Here is a 16,771-nt window from a genome sequence, read left to right on the forward strand (position 1 = left end):
CATCTAAATTAGCTGGTATTATTTAAATTAGATTAAAAGAAAATCCATTATTTAGCATCACTGATATTATTTAGCATGCTTTAATGGGTTCATTCGCTCAAGTATAATCGCTCTTTAAAGCAACAATTGCACGTTTTTCATTCATACACTAACAAGTGACAAATGTAAATGACAGACGGTTACGTGGCAAAGAATCGAATTATCAGCGAATGTGTTGTGAGGGGCTTGAAGATGTTCAATGACGGAGAAGGAGGGGGTCTGTTTGACGTCAGTCAAGAGAAATTATCTCTATAAATAAAGGGGAAAGAAAGCTACAGATGGAAGTAAGTGAGCAGTCCCAAGAGAGCACAATAAGATACCTTGATCTGTCCCGTGCGCGCGTCATCTGAATATGCCGAATTCAAGCAGCTCCACGTCTTCCACGAAGAGCATCCGGAGAGCTGCGTCTGAACTCGAGCGCTCGGACTCTATCACGGTAAGAATCTTTAACTTCATTGTGCGCTCCTCCTAGCTTTAGAATGAAGGGGAAAAAAAGAAAAAAAAGAAAGAAAGAATAATTTGACATTTCCTCCTCGTCAATCTTTGTAATAAAATTGAGATGCGTTTACGCATTAAACTTCATGGGAGTTTGGTCATGAAAATCTATACTCTCTACGATTAGATTAATTAATCTATACAGATGGGCAGATTTTGACACTTAAGACTCACTTTGAAATGTATGAATTTCATTTTATTAAAAAACAAGATACCAAACCAAATGCCATTTATTTATTCGTTTTTAAAAAACAAAACAAAATAATGACAAATGTTTATAAATGGAATTATACATTATATTATACAAACATATTACTGTATAATATACATACATATATATATATATATATATATATATATATATATATATATATATATATATATATATATAATTTAAAAGTGAGAAAACTTTTAAGAAGTTAGTTTTGAGAAAAAAAATCGTTCAGCATTTGTTAGCAGATGCCAGTTAGTTTGGTATCTGATGCAATTAAATTCATACATTTCATTAACTTAATTAATAATTTGAGAAATAATGTAATTAACTTCTACTCCTCGCATATTGAGAAATGTGTAGCATTTGAGATGCACCCCCATCTCTTCCGTTTTGCTGTGAGTAAATAGAATCTCCGTTGAGAATTACGCACAGCATTACGCGGTAAAACGCAAACGCTTTGAAAACAAGTCTATAAGTGGCTGTAACATTGCCTCAAGAGCAAATGATTAAGTCTGAGCTATATGGCAGGTTTACATAGACTGCATTGAAGTTCTTATGCGCTTTTGGAGATGTAAATCACCTCCATCCGATGTCCAACAGGTAAGCAGGTCTACGTTATTATTTATAGATTAGATGCATCTGAATAGACATGAATGTGCCGTCTTCATTGATGTGCGGTGTTGTCTTCGAACAGTCTCAGAGGTTTGTGGGAAGGCGTCAGAGTTTGATCGAGGATGCGCGTAAGGAGCGCGAGGCGGCGGCGGCGGCAGCGGAGGTTGCGGGACTCAGCGAGCAGATCGTGTTTGAGGAGAGCGATGGAAAAGCCTTGCTCAGTCTCTTCTTCTCTCTTAGGAGTTCAAAGAGCCCAGCGCTGTCCCGCACTCTCAAGGTTTTTGAGGTAAGACGGATGGGATTTTAGACCAGATATCGTGAAGAAAGAAACGCTAAAATATGGATTTTGAAAATATCTTAATAAGAATCCTAATGGGCACAAATAAGAATCCATTGTGAATCAATTAAGATCCTGAACAACAGCTGTTTGGGGAACTTATTCTAGCCTTAGATCCTTTAGGACTATTTCAAATGATGATGTTTCAAATTAGTTAGGATACTTTTTCACTTGTTTTGAAATATTAAATATTAGTTATTCGTCAATTAGGTTAAATATCAGACAAAATTAATTGCAAAATGTACGGTACATTGACATGAGTTACAAAACTAGAAAACTTAAAAAAATAAAATAATTCTAAATATCCCCAAATCTTTGTTTAAAATTGTCTACATTTAATCTACATTCTAAATATGTTTTTCTTCATATATATGTTCTTGAGGAACAACAAAATGCAATAATGTTGCAAATTAAATGATCTACTTATTAATGTATGACATTATATGTATTAATATTTAATATAATAATATATCAATATGTATATTATGACATTTATTTATACGTATTTAAATTGCTAATTCATTCGAAAATCAAATGTTCTAAATAGTTTTGGTCACACTTTAGTTTGTGGAACATATTCACTATTAAATACGTCTTTTGCCTCAATAAACTCTTAATTACTGCTTATTAATAGTTAGTAATGTGATTATTAAGTTTAGGTATTGGGTAAGATTAAGGGATGTAGAATATGATCATGCAGAATAAGGCATTAATATGTGCTTTATAAGTACTAATAAAGAGACAATATGCTAGTGATATGCAAGCTAATAAGCAACAATCAGTGGTGAGAATTGGTCATCGTTTTCATATATTGTACATTTGAGAGTTCACCAGATTAAGAATTTATTAAATTTTTTTCACTTTCTTAATGGCATTGCCACAATATGTGCATTAATTTCTAGTATTTTCTTTGGGATTTTATTGTAATGTTCAACTACTGAACACCACAGACGTTTGAAGCCAGGATCCACCATCTTGAGACCAGACCCAGCCGAAAACCAAAGGACGGCTTGGAGGATCTGGAGTATTACGTCCAGTGTGAGGTGCACCTGTCAGACGTCAGCACGCTGGTCAGCTCTCTGAAGAGGAGTGCAGAGGACGTCAAAACCACAAAAGAGGTCAAATGTGCGTCTATTAATACGTGCGGTTGCTATGTTTTTCTTTTCCTTATTTGAATGTCATTTACGCTTTTTAACTTTTGTCTTTCTTCAGTTCATTGGTTTCCCAGAAAGATTGCTGAATTGGATAGATGCCATCATCTTGTCACCAAATTTGATCCTGATCTGGATCAGGATCATCCAGTAAGTGTTGGAATAGTTCCTCCTTTCTACATAACTACATTTGATTACCCAAATTCTGTCATGTATTTCTTATATACGTTTCTTTATGTCTTTGCAGGGATTCACTGACCCTGTTTACAGGAAACGACGGAAGATGATTGGAGACATTGCCTTCAAATATAAACAGTATGTTGCAACAGCGTTTATAATGCAATGTTTGCCTCTCCGGACATGTAGGCACAGATATTTGACTGACACTTGTCTCTTTCCAGAGGAGAATCGATTCCTAGAGTTGAGTATACGGAAGAGGAGATCGGAACATGGTGCGTTGTGCTGAAATAAACAACCTATCCTTGGTGAACAAATTAGTTCAAATTTCTCACATGCAACCAAATGTGTGTGCAGGCGAGAAGTGTACTCCACCCTCAGAGATCTGTACACGACCCACGCCTGTAGCGAACACTTAGAGGCTTTCCAGTTGCTGGAGAAACACTGTGGCTACAGTCCCGATAACATCCCTCAGCTGGAGGATGTGTCCCGCTTCTTAAAAGGTACCAATCAAATTATAGCTCAGCTAGACGACAGTGCAACCCGTGCATCATTCAACATGTTATTGAATATAACAAATCATGTTTGGTTACTGTAAATATTCTTCAGTATTGCCAGTAACAGAAAACACTAGCAATATGTTTAGCATTTCGGAAAACATCTCAGCAACCACCTAGAATACCTTAGCAACCACATTGCCATACCACAGCAACCACAGCAACCACCCAGCAACACCCTGGCAACCACCTAGAAGTCAACACTAACACCCATAGCAACCCCATAGCAATGCATTAGAAAACAACCTAGTAACCCAGACAGCAACATAGTGTCGGCCCAGATCTGACCCACATCTGGAGTGTGTGGATTCCACATTGACCAGATGTGGGCCGGATTTGGGCCGACACTATGTTGCTGTTTGGGAATGCCAAAACGTCCACCTACAACACCCCAGCTACCACATATCCCTAGAGGCCAATTCACACTGCACCGACAGACACAGACCAACGCCGAGAGTCACCAGATCACAGCACGTTCTTCTCAGCATGTCCTGATTTTGCCGATTTAGACATTTTCCTGGATCAACATATTTTGTTGATCCTGGCACAACATTCCTGTCCCAAAATGTAGTCCTAACCCTATCCCTACCCCTAAACCTAACCCTGCCCATAACTTATGCCTAAAATCAGAGGGAAATGATAGTTGAATAACACTGATCTAGAAGCATGTAACCCTGGTTGTAATCCTAAACTTGACATAAACTGTAAACTTGTCCCTCAAATATGATTGGTTGATTGGGATGTTGTACCAGGATCAACTAAGATGCAGGATCCAGGAACATGTTGTACTTGGTGAAATCAGGTTCTGTGTCAGTTGCTGTCTGTAGGTGCATTGTGAATTAGCCTTTAGAGACCACCCAGAGCATCCACATAGCAACACCCTAGCAACCCACCCTGAGAATCCCAGGAACCACCCAAACACACCCTAGGAATCACATAGCAATGCCATAGAAACCACCCAGAAAACCTCATAGCAATGTCATAGCTCTCACATAGAACCACTGACCCACCCTAGTATCCACATACCCACACCCTGGCAACAACCCAGAATACCTTAGGAACCAGCTAGAACACCGTAGCAACTCAGCAACTTCATCCTACTACAGTAACACCCTGGCAACCACCTCGAACACCTTAGCAACCCCATAGCAATGTGTTAGCATTCACCTTGTAATAGTGTGCAACTATTTTTGCATTGTAATATGCCCTCTTTTTCATTGGCGCTGGCTCCGGAAATATTTTTTCAATTTATTTTTCCAATGGGGATTTAAAAAAGTCTTGTTAAAGAGTTATAAGCAATGAATCAAACCAACCAGCTACGATATATATGATATATATGTATGAGACAGACTTGATGACATCATTTGCAATTCTTCATGGGTGGAGATCTTTTGGCACGTGTCGCTCGTTTCGACTCTCTGATTGATGTAATTTTCTGAACAGCATCATGGGTAATGTAGTTTTTCACCAGAAATTCCGCTGTTAAACATGATTATTTAAAAAAATAAGCTGAAATATTTAGGGCAAATGTCTTCAACAGAGGGTAGGTCTCAGCAGAGTGTAGGTCTCACAGTAGGTCTGTCTTTAAAGGGTTATACGTTTTCGTTCAAAATCAGTTTCCCTATGGAGAACATGAATGGAGTTTTTACATCCAGTACCTGACTGTTGCACAGTTGCCGGATCAACTACCCAGAACACCCTTGCAACCACATAGCCCATAGCGACCACCCAGATCATCCTCATAGCAACGCCCTAGCAACCACCCAGAGCACCCTAGAAACTGCATAACAATGCCATGGTAACCACTTAGAACACCTGCATAGCAATGTCATAGTGGTCACCTAGATCACCCTAGCAACCACATAGCAACACCTTGGCAACCTTGTAGGCATTTCACAGCAACCACCCAGCAACTACACACCAAAACCCTGGCAAACACTCAGGAAACCTTAGCGAATTCATAACATTGTGCTAACAAACACCTAGTAATGCCATAGCAATCACATAAAACACCCTAGCAATCAATATAAACTACCAAGAACATCCACATAGCAACGCCCTAGCAACAACTCAAAATACCCTAGGAGTGGCATAGCAATGGCAATACCATACCACTCAGAACACCTGCATAGAAATGTCATAGCAATCACCTAGGACACTCTAGCAACAGCATAGCAACACCCTAGCAACCAGACAGAAGGATGGTGATGAGTTTGGCACAGTCAAGCACCTCTCTCTCTCACTCTCTCTCTCTCTCTCTCTCTCTCTCTCTCTCTCTCTCTCTCTCTCTCTCTCTCTCTCTCTCTAATGTATAAAGAGCGCACAGGTTTCCAGCTGAGGCCAGTGGCAGGTCTCCTCTCCGCTCGAGACTTTTTGGCGAGCTTGGCCTTCCGTGTGTTCCAGTGCACGCAGTACATCCGGCACGCTTCCTCCCCCATGCACTCGCCTGAACCGTAAGAGACTTACTGTCACACATTTTACATTTATGAAGACACTTCCTGTTTATTAAGCATTTGATTTACATCCAGATGTAGGCTAACTGCCTAGTACACGCTGAAACACTGCAACCCAATAAAATTGTATGTCAAATAAAATAAAGGAGCTTGTAGTGAAAAAGGAGTTCATTATACTTTTTAAAATAGTTCTTATTACAGAAATAATACTTTTTAAAAGAATATACTTAAGTGCGAACTGATTGCAATGTTTTTGGACACTTAACTGCATGTAATTTACAATTTAATTACATATTACACTTAACATTTTTAACTTAAATGAGATTAGCTAAACTTTAGATATTTTTCATGTGCACTGATAAATGATTATGTGAATAAATAAATACTATAAATAAATTAAATAAATAAATACTACAGAAATGTACAGACATTTCTACCTGAATAAGTTATTTCAGGCAAGAATGAAAAAACTAAGTAAATTCTATACTCAATTTAAGCTTGTAGAAATTAAATTGTAAATATCAATGCTATAAAATTAAGTAAAACCTACTCAGCTTTCTGATACTGGAGTTCCCATCATGCACTGGGGCATGAATAATTATAAGGTTGCATTTTTCAGCAACATAGTCTTGCAATAAACTTCAACTATTAGTAGAAATTACTCACCAAACTTTAACTGGCCAAGTTAAAGTTACTTATTTTCTTTGTTTATATTACTTAACTCACTTAAGTAGATTTGACTTAATTCCATTTGTGAAAATAACTTAAAAATATGTGTGCAAAAAAAAGAGAAAAAAAGTAAATTTTACTTATTGTTTTCCATGTGGTAAGTATGTATTTGTACATTGTATACATTGCATAATTGTACATGCATTATATAAATACTGCAGCCCTTTTGAAAAAGAAGTGTACTTAATTGTTTTAAATATTCACTAGTTGCAGCATACTTCAAATCTTAAAAGTATTTGTAAACAACTTTACTTGCAGATAATATAATATTAATGAAATAAAAGGCCTCTTAAATGTACGTAAAGAGAGAAGACATCCAGAACTGTTTCTTAACACACTTACAGTAAGTACACATTTAAAAAGTGCACTTTGTAACAATGTCAAATTAAAACTTTTACTTTAAAGTACATTTTAAAATCATTGTTTTAATAATTTTTGTCATTCTTTGAAGAAGAATGTTACACTTTATTTGGTAACACTTTATTTTACAGTGTCCTTGTTACATGTTACATGTACCATAGTAATAACAGTAAATTATGCATAATTATATGCAATTAACCCTCAACCTAATCCTAATCAACCATAACCCTATAGTAAGTACATGTAGTTAATTAATATTACTCAGTACTTAAATATATAATTACACTGTAACAATCACACCTTAAAATAACTGTAGGTGTCTTTGTTACAGTGTAATTATGTATAACTACAGTAAGTACATGTAACAAGGACAATGTAAAATAGTGTTACCAAGAACACAAATTTTGATGTGTTGACTGACATAATAAAGCACATGTATATAATTATGACCGCCGCTAGCGTAGCTAGCGAAAGCGGTCATATAGGGATTGTCAAAGTTTTTTTTCTTTTTTTTTTTCCGTCATCTACTGAATTTTTTCGTCAACGATACCAGGGACACCGAAACACCGGGGAACATGAAATTTGGTGGGCATGTAGCCCCACTAGACTTTTACGGAAAAATTACGTTTGGTCCCCGGGGGCCACTCCCCCCCCGCGCTGGGCCCCCCCAAACCCAAAAAATGCAGTTTTTCCTAAATAACTACCTGAACCGTGGCACCGAGGATGAAGAATTTTTTATGGTATGTTGGTCTACTAGACTTTTACGGAAAAATTTCGTTTGGTCCCCGGGGGCCACTTCCCCCCCCGCGCTGGGGCCCCCGTGAATTTTTCGTCAACGATACCAGGGACACCGAAACACCGGGGAACATGAAATTTGGTGGGCATGTAGCCCCACTAGACTTTTACGGAAAAAATTCATTTGGTCCCCGGGGGCCACTCCCCCCCCGCGCTGGGCCCCCCCAAACCCCAAAAATGCAGTTTTTCCTAAATAACTACCTGAACCGTGGCACCGAGGATGAAGAATTTTTTATGGTATGTTGGTCTACTAGACTTTTACGGAAAAATTTCGTTTGGTCCCCGGGGGCCACTTCCCCTCCCGCGCTGGGGCCCCCGTGAATTTTTCGTCAACGATACCAGGGACACTGAAACACCGGGGAACATGAAATTTGGTGGGCATGTAGCCCCACTAGACTTTTACGGAAAAATTTTGTTTGGTCCCCGGGGGCCACTCCCCCCCCGCGCTGGGCCCCCCCAAACCCAAAAAATGCAGTTTTTCCTAAATAACTACCTGAACCGTGGCACCGAGGATGAAGACATTTTTATGGTATGTTGGTCTACTAGACTTTTACAGAAAAATTTCGTTTGGTCCCCGGGGGCCACTCCCCCCCGCGCTGGGCCCCCCGTGAATTTTTCGTCAACGATACCAGGGACACCGAAACACCGGGGAACATGAAATTTGGTGGGCATGTAGCCCCACTATAGATTTTACGGAAAAATTTCGTTTGGTCCCCGGGGGCCACTCCCCCCCCGCGCTGGGCCCCCCGTGAATTTTTCGTCAACGATACCAGGGACACCGAAACACCGGGGAACATGAAATTTGGTGGGCATGTAGCCCCACTAGACTTTTACGGAAAAATTTCGTTTGGTCCCCGGGGGCCACTCCCCCCCCACGCTGGGCCCCCCCAAACCCAAAAAATGCAGTTTTTCCTAAATAACTACCTGAACCGTGGCACCGAGGATGAAGAGATTTTTATGGTATGTTGGTCTACTAGACTTTTACAGAAAAATTTCGTTTGGTCCCCGGGGGCCACTCCCCCCCGCGCTGGGCCCCCCGTGAATTTTTCGTCAACGATACCAGGGACACCGAAACACCGGGGAACATGAAATTTGGTGGGCATGTAGCCCCACTAGACTTTTACGGAAAAATTTCGTTTGGTCCCCGGGGGCCACTCCCCCCCCACGCTGGGCCCCCCCAAACCCAAAAAATGCAGTTTTTCCTAAATAACTACCTGAACCGTGGCACCGAGGATGAAGAGATTTTTATGGTATGTTGGTCTACTAGACTTTTACAGAAAAATTTCGTTTGGTCCCCGGGGGCCACTCCCCCCCCCGCGCTGGGCCCCCCGTGAATTTTTCGTCAACGATACCAGGGACACCGAAACACCGGGAAACATGAAATTTGGTGGGCATGTAGCCCCACTAGACTTTTACGGAAAAATTTTGTTTGGTCCCCGGGGGCCACTCCCCCCCCGCGCTGGGCCCCCCGTGAATTTTTCGTCAACGATACCAGGGACACCGAAACACCGGGGAACATGAAATTTGGTGGGCATGTAGCCCCACTAGACTTTTACGGAAAAATTTCGTTTGGTCCCCGGGGGCCACTCCCCCCCCGCGCTGGGCCCCCCGTGAATTTTTCGTCAACGATTCCAGGGACACCGAAACACCGGGGAACATGAAATTTGGTGGGCATGTAGCCCCACTAGACTTTTACGGAAAAATTTCGTTTGGTCCCCGGGGGCCACTCCCCCCCCCCGCGCTGGGCCCCCCGTGAATTTTTCGTCAACGATACCAGGGACACCGAAACACCGGGGAACATGACATTTGGTGGGCATGTAGCCCCACTAGACTTTTACGGAAAAATTTCGTTTGGTCCCCGGGGGCCACTCCCCCCCCGCGCTGGGCCCCCCGTGAATTTTTCGTCAACGATACCAGGGACACCGAAACACCGGGGAACATGAAATTTGGTGGGCATGTAGCCCCACTAGACTTTTACGGAAAAATTTCGTTTGGTCCCCGGAGGCCACTCCCCCCCCGCGCTGGGCCCCCCGTGAATTTTTCGTCAACGATACCAGGGACACCGAAACACCGGGGAACATGAAATTTGGTGGGCATGTAGCCCCACTAGACTTTTACGGAAAAATTTCGTTTGGTCCCCGGGGGCCACTCCCCCCCCGCGCTGGACCCCCCCAAACCCAAAAAATGCAGTTTTTCCTAAATAACTACCTGAACCGTGGTACTGAGGATGAAGAAATTTTTATGGTATGTTGGTCTTAAGGGCCCACATCAACCTAGCCCATAATCGATTGTCAAAGTTTTTTTGTTTTTTTTCCCGTCATCTTACTGAATTTTTCGTCAACGATACCAGGGACACCGAAACACCGGGGAACATGAAATTTGGTGGGCATGTAGCCCCACTAGACTTTTACGGAAAAATTTCGTTTGGTCCCCGGGGGCCACTCCCCCCCCGCGCTGGGCCCCCCCAAACCCAAAAAATGCAGTTTTTCCTAAATAACTACCTGAACCGTGGCACCGAGGATGAAGAAATTTTTATGGTATGTTGGTCTTAAGGGCCCACATCAACCTAGCCCATAATCGATTGTCAAAGTTTTTTTTTTTTTTTTGTCATCTTACTGAATTTTTCGTCAACGATACCAGGGACACCGAAACACCGGGGAACATGAAATTTGGTGGGCATGTAGCCCCACTAGACTTTTACGCAAAAATTTCGTTTGGTCCCCGGGGGCCACTCCCCCCCCGCGCTGGGCCCCCCCAAACCCAAAAAATGCTGTTTTTCCTAAATAACTACCTGAACCGTGGCACCGAGGATGAAGAAATTTGTATGGTATGTTGCTCTTAAGGGCCCACATCAACCTAGCCCATAATCACTCATTTGTGATTTGCGCCCCTCCCATAAAAAATGAAAATGCAATATTATTCTGCTTTAATCGCCCCTATCTTCAGTTTAGATGTTCAGAACTGCACCATATTTCATGTGTATGATTAACTTGACATCCTCTGGGGGTATGCTAAGTTTCGTCGAATTTCATCCATGGGGGGGTATAAAATAAATTCATTTATGTCCACATTTAGTGACTGTACACTCATCGGCCTGTAGATATTGGTGTTGAGCGAAGGGTTGCTGGTTTAGGATGATACTGTCACACACACACATGCAGGAATACAAACAAATGCAAGCATGCACACACACTGACATCCACACGCACAGACACACACCCATACACACACATACAAATCCACATGCACAGACATACACACACAAACACACACGCGCACACACATGTACTGTACGCACGCATACATACACGCACAGACACACAAACACATACACACACACACAGACAGACATGCACATACTACTACTTTTTTTAGGTATATACATAAACACGCAATACAGCCAAATTGCTCCACGTCATTTATTTTTGTGGAAAGCCAGTGCAGGCCTGAGCGGCGGTCATATTTTGTACCGCCATGCGGTACATCTAGTTATAAAACTGTGTGTGTTGTTAACATACATTTAACATACATAACTTACAAGAAATTACATTAAAGTGTATTTTAGTTTATCATAAATGCTTGTCAATACATTTGGCAATACACTTTAACCATATTTCAAAGATAATTGAAGTAATGATGAAATTACATATAACGATATTCTTAAGTCCTACATAAGTGGGCAATGAAGCTTTAATGAAAATGATGGCACAGTATAGTCACAAATAATCATAATTATTGATTGTATCTTTTCCGTTCCAGGGATTGCGTTCATGAACTTCTTGGACATGTGCCGATATTGGCTGACAGAACATTTGCACAGTTTTCTCAGGTAAAAAACAAAAAAAAACAAAAACTGCTTTATGTACATATCCCATATTTCCTAACATCTTTGATCGTGGATCTATGTCCTGAAATGTCTCTGTTTTCTCAGAGTATTGGTCTGGCCTCTCTTGGAGCTTCTGATGAAGATATTGAGAAACTGTCAACAGTAAGTGCAAAGCATCTCATCAAACTCTGCCGCTGTACACACTCAAACCCTGAATGTGTTTGTTCTGAATGTGTTTTCCAGCTGTACTGGTTCACGGTGGAGTTCGGACTGTGTAAGCAAGGAGGGAAGATCAAAGCGTATGGAGCGGGACTGCTGTCGTCTTTCGGCGAGCTGGTGGTTGGTGGCGTTTCTCGAACAAACTGTTTTGGCTGCTTTTTATGATGAATGCATTTGACATTTAATGTTGCCAATTGTTTTCTCAGCATTCTCTCTCAGATGAGCCAGAGAGACGGGAATTTGACCCGGACATTGTGTCTGTTCAGCCGTACCAAGACCAGACGTACCAACCCGTCTATTTTGTGTCGGAGAGCTTCACAGTTGCTACAGAGAAACTGAGGTGAGCTGCGTCAAAAATACTGTACATTTGGCCATCATATTATTTACTATGAATGAAAATAAGTTTCAAAAAGTGTAAATAAACATTTTTAAAATTGTTATAGTGGTCCATAAAACAAATGCTCGCCAAAACAATAAAAATAGGTAATTAATGAATGAAAATACATAAATATATATATTTTTAATTTGTGTCAAACTAACTAATTAATAGTTAATAGTTATAATAGTAAATAAAACAAATGCTCACAAATAAAATAAAAATAGGATATCACATACATTTGCATCGTTTTTGTCTTTATTGTTTGCAATCAAGTAATTTACTGTTTGCTACTGGTACAAACTTTTTTTTATTAAAAAATTCATAAAAAAGTTTTTCATTAAAAAGTTCATGGACATATAATGCATTAAATAAATAAATAAATAAATAACTTTAATTATTGCATTACATGTCCATGAACTTTTTAATGAACAATTTTCATTAATTTTTTAAACAAAATGAACATGACTTTTGGTTAAAATATTAATGAAAATATAAGGCAAATTGTATATTTATGACTAATTTTAAATGAATGCAAATTAATATTTGAAATAGTTTTAGATTGCATATAGCATGTCACCACAGGACATGCCAACTTTTAAAAGTATTTAATTAATTAATTAATTCATTCAACTTATTTTACTCTATAAAACTCAAAAAAAAAAAAAACATTTTGCAAAGTTGCAAATAAGTTTTAATTATTCTTTAAAAATCTAGCAAGTATTGACTAATAAAAGAAGGAATTTACTGCATACATTATCATGTAATTTATTGTGTTAATTATTTGCTATTAAATTGTTTCTATAACGACAATAATTACTTCTTTTTGTTTTTTAAACAACAGAGCGTACGTGACCCGCATCAAGAGACCATTTTCTGTGCGGTTCGACCCGTACACAGACAGCATAGAAGTGCTGGACAACCCTCTGAAGATCCAGCAGGGGCTGGAGACCATTAAAGACGAGCTGAAGATCCTGACGGATGCCCTGAATGTGCTGGCTTGATCCTGTCTCCAGGAGCCAAACAACTCTCCTGTTCCTCTACGCTTCATATGTGACGTCTCATCGTTATGCTGTGCGTCTACGTCTACATCTGCTGCTATACTGACGTCAATGCTATTAAAACACTGAGTGCTAGCCTCAAAACCTCATGTTGGAACTACCAGAAATATACCAGATCCAGTTTCTGGATACCAGAAACCTTAAAGGGATAGTTCACCCCAAAATTAAATTTCTACCATCAATTACTCACCCTCATGTCGTTCCAAACCTGTAGAACATCAAAAAGATATGTTGAAGAAAGTCTGAAACCAAACAGTTTTGGTTCATATGGACAAAACATACAATGAAAGTCAATGGGAACCGAATCCAGCATTCTTCGGAATCTTCTCTCATGTTCCACACAGAAAGTCACACAGATTTTTGGAACAATAAGGGCGATTAAATGATGACATTGATGATATTTTTGATCTCTGGATTAATGGATCACTCTGTAAATTAAGCTAATAAGGGGGGCGTTTACACAACAACGTTTTTCAACTAAAAACGTAACACTTTTTATGCGTTTTGGCCATTCGTTTACACAATAACGGCATTTTGGGGGCCTGAAAATGCAAACTTTTGAAAAACGGGATTCAAAGAACGATACCGTTATCGTCTCTCTAAACTACAAAATTTGAATTGTGAAAACGGTGACTTCATGCTTTACAAAGTGACATCGCCATCTACTGGCCTGGCATGATTAATACCGCGTTTTTAGCCGTTTTTGCGGATCCGTGTGAACGGGATCGTTAGGCGAATTCTTTTTTGGCAAATCGTTGTTGTGTAAACGTACCCTGAAGCTATTGAAACGTTTTTTATGAAATATCACAAGTACAAAAAACAAATATGTACAATATATAATCAAATGTGTATAATCAATACAAATTGAATGTATTAGCATTCCAAATATATTCCTAAAATAATACATTGAGCTGATTCTTCTACAGATGGTAGACATATTTTATTATTAACAGCAAACCATTCATAAAAAGAAAATCCTGGCCTACTGATTGGTGCCTGTTTATTTTCAACTTTCTCCAGAAAATATGAAATATAAATATGAATAGTCTCTGCAAACAATGCATAAAAAGTGGAAATACCATTGCTGTTATTAAGCGTAAATAAAGTTGCAAGAAAACTGTGTAGTGCAAATTGGATATGTGCTATTATAAAGAAATATATTTGAAAACATCCCAAACTGTTCTTGTGGTTTACTTTCTGAATTTACATTAAATCGGCCCTTTCATAAATGCTTTTTACAGGAAAAGTATGTTGGTTTCAGAAGACTATTTGTCCGACCGAACCTTAAATAAAACAACCACCACCAGATGGTAGTCTAAGCATATATGTAGGTGAGGCGTCCAACACCAGCACTTTTTGATGAGGGACGGCATAATGACTAGGGATTTTGTAAGGGTCGTGTCATGAGGTTAGAGGTTAGGATTGGGATGAGGATTCTGATTTTGGATCCAAGTAGTGGGAAAGATCTACCATTTGAATACGCAACCAACCACTAAATACATTTTAAAAATCCCACAGTGGAATACGTCATGTAGTAAATCAGTAGGTGTAGGATATTACGCTAACGAAGACTGATATATTATTTTACATAATTTTAACAATTAAACTGAGGTCACTGAGTTTAAAACAGAGCTATTCAGGTCAAACATTGGATATTGCTGACTGTACATATTGGTTATCTCAAAACCTCCTGTGCTTTTTATTGATGACCTCTAATGTTCTGTTGTGGACTGGTTGGTCCTGTATCATGGGCAGTTTTATCCATTGTTGTGCATGGTGAGGTGAGTAAGATGAAAATGCAGCTTAGTAAATGCAGTGAATGATTTATTGCAAGGCCCTACATATCTTTTGGGTTTCCTGCTTCCTTCATCTGATGGATAATAGGAGACAGAGGAAGAGAGGTTTAATGTCTTTATAATGGTGCTTCCAGTAACAGAGTGCATTGATAATTCATGCCAGCAGCAGCAGGCCCCCCTTTTTTTCACGCGCCGCTATTCGTCTTCTTACCAGCAGGGGCGCCATTTTAGTCAAAGAATACAGGAGCATTGCTTCTCTCTAATTTTCTCATCAATTTCTACCAGACTTCGCGCTGTTTATCATCACTTTGCATATCTAAATGTTTAATTTGCGTTGTTTTTGGCAAGAAGCTGTTAATTTTACAATGCACGGTTTGTGATCTCCACATTTTGTCATTCTCGTGTTTGCCTACGGAATTTCATTGAAGATTTCCAACCCTAAAATGAGTTTTCATCAAACATTCATTGGCCAATCCAATCACACCATTTAAAAGATAAAATAAAAAATAGCTTACATTAATCTTAATGATCATGACATTCAAAACAATGAACAATTTGCTATATGTTTATTGTGTATAGTATAGGCCTATATATTATATACATATATTATGTATTTAGTTATTATATTATATTAATTGATAATATAGTCTATTATATTATTTTCAATATATATGCAATATGTGTGTGTGTGTGTGTGTGTGTATAGTAAAATAATATATATATATATATATATATATATATATATATATATATATATATATATATATGTGTGTGTGTGTGTGTGTGTGTGTGTGTGTGTCTGTCTGCCTGTCTGTGTGTGTGTGTGTGTGTGTGTATAGTAAAATAATATATATATATATATATATATATATATATATATATATATATATGCATATATATATGTGTGTGTGTGTGTGTGTGTGTATACCAATGACTTAAACATCCAACTTGATTATATAAAAAAATGTAAGGCAGAAATACACACACACACACACACACACACACACGCACACACACACACACACACACACACACACACACACACATATATATATATATATATATATATAAACAGGTGGAAATTGCTGAACTTCTTTTGATGAAAAAACATTATGTTGTCATAACTTGATCATATAATTTTATATAGCCTATATATATATATATATATATATATATATATATATATATATATATATATATATATATATATATATATATATATAGGCCTATATATATATATACAGTATATATATATATATAATTTATTGTTCCCATGATAATTATAATTTAAAACAATTTCAAAAGGTGTTTTAGTAAGGCAGTATTAGACATTTTGGACCCTGCATTTCATATCAGATGGAGACTGGTGTCCACGAAGAATAACATCTGCATCAAATAATGGCCCTTATTGCTTTGCCAGGTGATGGATGACATTTCCAAGTAATTCAATCAAACCAATTTAAGTTCAATTCAAGTCGAGCTAATTGTTCATTATCCTCTCAGTGCTCTGAATGGTCAGCCTGTAAAGTGAATTACCATCATTACAGCCACTATTCGCGTGAGGATCGATAAGG

General features: G+C 38.8%; 1 protein-coding gene across 2 annotated transcripts; it reads left to right on the plus strand.

Annotated features, from left to right (window-relative positions):
* The first annotated feature begins 308 nt into the window (after positions 1-308).
* On the plus strand, positions 309-14,571 carry th (tyrosine hydroxylase). 2 transcript variants are annotated; one of them, XM_084095452.1, is made up of 14 exons: positions 309-475; positions 1,277-1,348; positions 1,443-1,646; positions 2,648-2,822; positions 2,910-2,998; positions 3,096-3,163; positions 3,250-3,300; positions 3,383-3,528; positions 5,900-6,035; positions 11,679-11,748; positions 11,851-11,907; positions 11,989-12,084; positions 12,171-12,304; positions 13,185-14,571. In XM_084095452.1, exons 1-14 carry the CDS (start codon positions 392-394, stop codon positions 13,342-13,344), a joined length of 1,542 nt encoding a protein of 513 aa, XP_083951578.1. In that variant the 5' UTR covers positions 309-391; the 3' UTR covers positions 13,345-14,571. The 2 variants fall into 2 exon arrangements, with proteins under 2 accessions (XP_083951578.1, XP_083951579.1); XM_084095453.1 differs by lacking the exon at positions 1,277-1,348 and having other exon boundaries at positions 310-475.
* The last annotated feature ends 2,200 nt before the right edge of the window (positions 14,572-16,771 follow it).

Source organism: Abramis brama (assembly GCF_963993115.1).
Source record: "Abramis brama genome assembly, chromosome: 20".
NCBI classification, from domain to species: domain Eukaryota; kingdom Metazoa; phylum Chordata; class Actinopteri; order Cypriniformes; family Leuciscidae; genus Abramis; species Abramis brama.

Excerpts from the sequence above, each read along its gene's own strand:
- th (XM_084095452.1), top strand. The coding sequence starts at position 392 with ATGCCGAATTCAAGCAGCTCCACGTCTTCCACGAAGAGCATCCGGAGA. Across the intron at positions 1,647-2,647 it reads GCACTCTCAAGGTTTTTGAG|ACGTTTGAAGCCAGGATCCA; the intron begins GTAAGACGGATG and ends TGAACACCACAG. Across the intron at positions 11,908-11,988 it reads ATATTGAGAAACTGTCAACA|CTGTACTGGTTCACGGTGGA; the intron begins GTAAGTGCAAAG and ends TGTGTTTTCCAG.